The sequence below is a fragment of the Salvelinus alpinus genome, chromosome 9, assembly GCF_045679555.1.
Source record: "Salvelinus alpinus chromosome 9, SLU_Salpinus.1, whole genome shotgun sequence".
Lineage (NCBI taxonomy): Eukaryota > Metazoa > Chordata > Actinopteri > Salmoniformes > Salmonidae > Salvelinus > Salvelinus alpinus.
Window position 1 is genome coordinate 36,475,496 of NC_092094.1, and position 6,954 is coordinate 36,482,449.

Consider the following 6,954-nt stretch of genomic DNA (forward strand, 5'->3'; position numbering starts at 1 on the left):
AAACTCACGACCCGCTCCACTACAGCCCCGTCAATGTGAATGGGGGCATGTTCGGTCCTCCTTTTCATACTTTCCTCATCTTTGTACTGTGTACTTGAGCTTGTGTCCTCAAAAGTGACTAAACCACAGCAATTTATAAAAATAATTTTAACCTTTCTTGGAGTATGCAGCATTACTGGTTATTGTTTAGTTATTGTTTATGTCCCTCTCATGATAAATAATTACTTTTGGGGATTACGTAGATTACACTTACAATTACATTTAGTTACATTTAAGAGGTTTTAAAAAGCATTATGGCTGTGTGCATATTGTGCATTCCACTGTGCAAAACCCTTAGTAGAATGGACAGAATCCTCCCACTGCGGCAGGTCACTGACCTGCATAACCCCTGAGAGCTGTACTTCATTAGGAGTGTGGACACTGGACAGTAATTGCCTGTAGACTGCAGCCCCTCTAAAGGCATGGCTGTAAGTCCCTTCCATCTCAAGGTCTCTAAGTTTATTTTCTCAGGCCTCTGCTTGTTCACATTAGGAGGTAGTAGGTAGGGGGGTGGCAGCTAGCAAGAGCAAACAGCACATTGGCCTGGAAAAGGGGTGGGCAACGCCTGGGAATGGCCTTGAGAGGGTGAGATGCAAGTTGACCACTAATCTCACATCAACAGCTCACAGTGTTGGGAGAGGTTTTGTAGTTTCATTTTGTGATTGGGGAAGCACATGTTTTGGGGTTGCGGTCTGAACTTAAACAACTCTTCTGTTTTTGCATTTTTCAAACACCTGAGAATTTTGCATTTTTCTAACACGTGAAACATGCCTAATTCTAATGTAAAAAAACATATTTTTTCTGCATAGTTTATCTTAGCGAAGATAGTTAGACAAACTACTCTAACTTGATTGATAGCTTGAAATAGCTTGGTAGCTAGTTATGAGGTTGTGAGATTGGGAACCTATCTAGCTGGATATCTAAAGCCAACTTCATCAAATTGTTAGGTGGCTAGTATTACAGAGAAACAAAACAGTTTTGTTTTATTTATTCATCAAGAAGGCATCAATAGGTTACATAGCTTGATCAAATTAATTAAAAAACATACTTCCTGCCCATCACCGGCAGCTAAAATCAAATCAAACGCTGTGTGTGTCACTCTACTCTCTCTCCACTGGGCACACACTGGGTGAATCAACTTTGTTTCAACGTCATTTCAATGAAATAACATTGAATCAACGTGGAATAGATGTTGAATTGACGTCTATGCCCAGTAAGTCTCCCCTCCACTGACGATACTGCACGCACTATCTAGCATCCTGCCTAGGCATCTTTTGCTCTGTGCACCTTGGAAGGAACCACTTACCAGGGAGAATGGGGGGTGGGGGTTATTCTTTGCCTGGTCCAGTCAGTGTGTTCCCTCCACAAAATACAGCTGACAGATCTTTTTATAAATAATTATGATAGAATGTGGGCTTGAAATTTAGTTAGAAATTCATTTAACATCTTAAAAAAACAAGATGCCCCCTATGGGGGCAATGTAGACACTGTCTGCACCAATTTTCCAGAAGAAATTGAAGTACCTTGCAAGTGCCTAAACTGCTCGTGGGAGTCCGACTTCAGAGCCGAGATTGTATAAATATGTGAATGTTTTTACTCAACCTCTTTGCCCATAGATTTCCTCAAGAAATGAACTACTGAGTATAAGTGCCCTCTAGTGTTCCTAAAAGGGGGGGTGCAGCGCAACGTTAAATACTTAGCCTACTGGTAATACTTCTATTATTCACAGGTGATCAGGCACTGCTCATATCAGGTGAGCAGCTGGAATGTATTATTTCTCCACACAATTTCAATATAGTAGTCTATATTTCATAGATAGGTGATATCAGTTGTGAGAAATAGCTTGAAAAACGAATTGTCAGTGTAAATCCCTTGTAATGCTGGTCCTTCACACATTTCCAATATGCTGTGCATCACAAGAACATAGTCAAAGTAGGTGGACTGGCCTGGCTAGCCTTAGATTAAGAGCTGATGCCACTTTGCTATTGGCTGACGAATTGATCGCATCATCAAACTCCAGTGTTCATCCTCTGAGCTCTTTCCCTTTCCAAAGGTGACCTGGCCAACCAGGCGTTTGGATGACTTCTTGGCTGCAGGGATCTCGTACACAGAGACCACAATGCAGCACTCCTTGATCTGTGGGTCTGGCAGTGTGAACATCATGACTTCGTTGAAGACGGTCACTTCCCTCCAGGTCTTAACAGTGGACTTCTGGTGCCGCAGCTTGAACTGGTTGCAGAGGACACTGATCTTGCCATACAGTGCTGCGAACAGAGTCAACAGAACCTTTATCTACAATGCAACAGTATGCAACTTCGGCTCAATAATGAGTTTATCACACAAGAAAAGTGGCATTTACCTTGATTTTTTTTACTTGGCTGAGGTGGTGCCCTGATTTTCAGCAGACCAACCTCTAGCCTCTGGAGGGTGGGGAGATACTTCATAAAGAGAAGCACCTTTCCAACCAGGTCCTGGAAATTATAAAAATGTATTACTGAAGTCAAGACAGTACACAGACAGGATTGATGTAATTTTTTACACATAGATCCAGATAGAGTGTATCACCCACCTTCTGTGGTGCCTGTAGGTCCTTGAGGACTTCAAGAGGGTATGAGATTTCCATATCGCACAGATGAACTCTGACCTCTCCCAGGATCCTATGCCTGGAGAATTTATCAAAGTCTTTAACCTGCGGAAAAGAGAAAAAGATGTTGTAATCTGATCTAATTAGCTTGTCAATGTAATTCAATAATTCTCTCAGTTATGTACCTCAAACCTGATGGTGATGTGAGGGACATCCTCCTCCTCCAGAGAGCAGAAGAACTGGTCCCCAAACGTTGGGCTGCTGCTGTCCTTCACCATACGGGACTGCCACTCATGGAGCACACACTGCAGTGAAGGAGAGGACTGCTCCTCCTTCTCCTTCTCCTGCCCGGCCCATAGCAGCCGGACCCTCACAAAGGGGTCCACACTGCGGCTGAAGTCCCTCACCGGCAGACCCCAGGCTTCCAGAAGGGTGACCACCAGTCTGGACTGCAGCTGGTCATAGTAGAGGGAAAAGTGCAGGGAGCCCTGCACCACCACCTCTTCCTGCTGGTCCTCCAGGCTGAGCAACTCCACATGGCTGCCCATGGACAGGCAATTGCTCAACCTCCGCGCCTCTTCATGGAGCTTCTCCACCTGGGGAACAGATATGGTCCTACTATCTGTTTCAGTGTGTTTAAGAGTCAGTTTTTGAGATGTAAATGCACTGAATTCATTTGTTGTTGTAGGCTGTAGGGTTATTTGACAAAAACGCTACAGTCCCAAGCTAATTCACATGACTAACCCTAGTTTGTGAACTCTATCTCTCACTGTATATTACAATGTGTGAAAACTGACTATGGTAGGCAACACTGAGAGAAAACTCTCTAAACCACAGCTCACTGAGATATGCCCTCTGTTTGATTTACATGCATCCAAGAACAACATGGGTGGAAAGATACACACAGATATTAGTAGAAGCTTGTTGCTCAATGTGTCAGTGATAGCAATGTAGACAAATGAAATGGGAGAGCGTCCCTTGTGAGTAAGGAAAGGAAGTAATAGTTACAAGTAATAGAGAGCTCTTACCTTGAAATTAGGCCTCTGGGGTTCTGTGTCGAAGACCCCAGACTTTGCTGGCTTGCCATCAGATGAAAGTAACTCATCAACTGCAGTGAATAGAAATATAGCAGCATGAGCCAAAGTCTTATCCCAAAAATGTAGGAGTTTGCTATACAGAATGTTCAGTACTTGAATTACTACTCAATCTAATTCTACTGTATATTGGTGTTTGACCTATATGGTTTGACAAAAAGCCAACTGATAACTTAGATTAGTTTTAGTTAACTTACGAGGTTTCCTTGGAGCATATGAGCGGTATCGGTATAATTGCCACACCAGAATGCTCAGAGCAATCAGGAAGAGGGTTCCAGAGATTCCCAGGATACAGTACTTGACCTCTTCAGTGAAGGGCATACGTAGGTCCCCAATGGACAGGTCCGTGGTGGCAAGGAAATTCATGTCTCTCTGCCATGTGAAGTCCTGTATAGCAGAACTCCATATAATTTCAACACTTCTAATGCTCTATTCAAATCATATATTCACTCCGGTATCCTATATGCAAAATGAGTGCAATTCTCAATGGTTAAACGACATCGGTAGGATCCAGTAACAACCTTTCGGCTAGTCTCCTTCTGGAAATTAAACTAAAATCTCACCTGTGGAAAACATTGTTACTTAAACATCGTCCTATTCTCCCATCTGTCGTTCATATTATTAATGGACATTTACATTATAGAGCAGGGATCATCAACTAGATTCAGCCGTGGGGCCGATGTTTTCTTGAGCGGATGGTTGGGGGGCCGGAACATAATTACATCTAGTTTGTAGACTGCAAATTGACAGCAAGAAGCCCAAACAGATATAATATTTGACTAAAACATTATAATTTCAAACCTTGCTTACATTTGTATATGATGACATGTATCTCTCTATTATGCGTGGGAATACTTGGGAACAGACTTCCAAAATTAGAATCACTTGGAGCTGATTCCCTGGTGTTTTCAGTCTTTTATGGCCAGCAATGAACATTTAAAAAAATACAATTATTTATTTATTTTGCTCAGAAAATGTGGCCCCCCCCTGCTATAGCGAGACAACATTCTTTAGTTAGTGTTGCTGTATAACAACTCCGTCATAACCAAGAAAATTACACTGAACAAAAATATAAACGCGTGTTGGTCCCATAATTCATGAGCTGAAAAGAAAAATCCCCTACAAATTTGTTCACATCCCTGTTAGTGAGCAATTCTCATTTTCCAAGATAATCCATCCACCTGACAGGTGTGGAATATCCCCCACCTTGTGCTGTGGACAATAAAAGGCCACTTTAAAATGTGCAGTTTAGTCACACAACACAATGCCACAGATGTCTCAAATTTTGAGGGAGCGTGTAATTGGCATGCTGACTGCAGGAATATCGACCAAAGCTGATGCCAGAGAATTTAATGTTAATTTCTCTTCCATAACCTGCCTCCAACGTCGTTTTATAAAATGTGGCATTATGTCCAACCGGCTTCAGAACCGCAGACCACGTGTAACCACGCCAGTCCAGGACCTCCCCATCAGGCTTCTTCACCGGCAGGATCATCTGAGGGGGGGCGGGGTTGGTGCTGAGGAGTCTTTCTGTCTGTAATAAAGCCCTTTTGTGGTGAAAAACTAATTCTGATTGGCTGGGCCAGGCTGCCAAGTGGGTGGGCCCATGGCTGCACTCCTGCCCAATCGTGTGAACGGCATAGATTAGGGCCTAATGAATGTATTTCAATTCACTGATTTATATGAACTGTAACTCAGTAAAATCTTTGAAATGGCTGCATGTTGTATTTATATTTTTGTTCAGTATATATTAGAGAAGTAAGCTAAAGATATATATTCAAAGCAAGTGGCTCCCCAATAGCATGTTATTACACATTATTTACAAGTGTATAACAATGAAGTCACCCATATCCTTAATCCTTATTCACTGTATTCTGTCCATTCTTTACAATTGCCAGATAGAAATACAGTGACACACTCTGGCAAACATAATCTGAGAGATGTACAATTATAAAAGACTAAACAGAATGTGATATTTGTGAAATAAGAATGAATACCTTATGACCCAGTCTGTCTGTCCCTCTCCTCCATTCACTGTCATCTGTGTGTTTACATTACCATACATTCGTTCTCTGGCGGACTGACTCACTGATCATTACAGCACCTGACTATCCACCACCTGGTTAAACAGGTCTGATTAGTTTCTAATGATTGTCCAAGACTGGCTTGTCTTATTCACTTCCTCCAAAAGCAGCCTTGACATTTGAAGCTATCTGGCTCATTGTTCCACCAGCCCGATTTGCAAAGCAACTGCTAGGTGAGGTTTATCACATGTAGTACCCAAATAGCCACCAGATGAATAAGATAGTATGCACATAAAACAGGGTTGAATTGTTTCAGCAGTCCACCTAGTAGTGTTTGGATGTTTAAGTGATCATATATTATTGACTTCTGAATTGAAAATGTCTTAATAGTGTTTTGTTTTGTGCAGAGACATGCAGCTCTCTGAGATAACTAGAGCAAAGCAAAAGCATTCCTAACATTTAGAAGAGAAGGTTTTTCAAATATCCATCCACTTCCTTGTTCCTCATTTCTCAACACTTTTGTGCATAACTTTTATTTCAGCTAACATCAGACAAACTCCTACTGTCACGTTCCTGACCTATTGTTCCTTTTTTTGTTATTTATTTAGTTGGTCAGGGCGTGAGTTGGGGTGGGTTGTCTTTGTGTGTTTTTGTTTAGTCTAGGGGTGTTGTATGTGTATGGGGTAGAGAAGAGTGAGGTTGTCTAGTTATGTCTATGGCTGCCTAGATTGGGTCTCAATCAGAGACAGCTGTCATTCATTGTCTCTGATTGGGAGCCATATTTAAGGCTGCCATAGGCAGTAGGCTTTTGTGGGTAGTTGTCTATGTTGAACGTTTGTTGCTTGTCTCTGCACTTACGTTATTTAGCTTCACTGTTGTTTTGATAGTTTGTATATAGTGTTCGTTTTGTGTTTTCTCTCTCTTCTCAATAAAAGAAGATGTATTTTGCACACGCTGCGCCTTGGTCCAATCTCTGTCAAGAAGACGATCGTGGACAGAACTACCCACCAACCATGGATCAAGCAGCGTGAGAGAAACCAGGACTCGTGGACTTAGGAGGAAATATTGGACGGAAAGGGACCCTGGGCTCAACCGGGAGAATATCGCCGCCCCAAAGCTGAGCTGGAGGCAGCGAAAGCGGAGAGGCGGCGATATGAGGAGGCAGCACGGAAACAAGGCTGGAAGCCCGTAAGTCAAACCCAAAAATTTCTTG

General features: G+C 42.4%; 1 protein-coding gene across 1 annotated transcript; it reads right to left on the minus strand.

Moving 5' to 3' along the window:
• Positions 1-1,012: 1,012 nt before the first annotated feature.
• On the minus strand, positions 1,013-5,785 carry syt19 (synaptotagmin XIX). Its single transcript, XM_071416892.1, has 7 exons — positions 5,715-5,785; positions 3,915-4,104; positions 3,652-3,731; positions 2,809-3,219; positions 2,609-2,728; positions 2,399-2,510; positions 1,013-2,303 (listed from the first exon to the last, which is right to left on the minus strand). Exons 2-7 carry the CDS (start codon positions 4,081-4,083, stop codon positions 1,996-1,998), a joined length of 1,200 nt encoding a protein of 399 aa, XP_071272993.1. The 5' UTR covers positions 4,084-4,104; positions 5,715-5,785; the 3' UTR covers positions 1,013-1,995.
• Between the last annotated feature and the right edge of the window lie 1,169 nt (positions 5,786-6,954).

Excerpts from the sequence above, each read along its gene's own strand:
- syt19 (XM_071416892.1), bottom strand. The coding sequence starts at position 4,083 with ATGAATTTCCTTGCCACCACGGACCTGTCCATTGGGGACCTACGTATG. Across the intron at positions 2,729-2,808 it reads ACATCACCATCAGGTTTGAG|GTTAAAGACTTTGATAAATT; the intron begins GTACATAACTGA and ends TCTTTTCCGCAG. Across the intron at positions 2,511-2,608 it reads ACCTACAGGCACCACAGAAG|GACCTGGTTGGAAAGGTGCT; the intron begins GTGGGTGATACA and ends TATAATTTCCAG.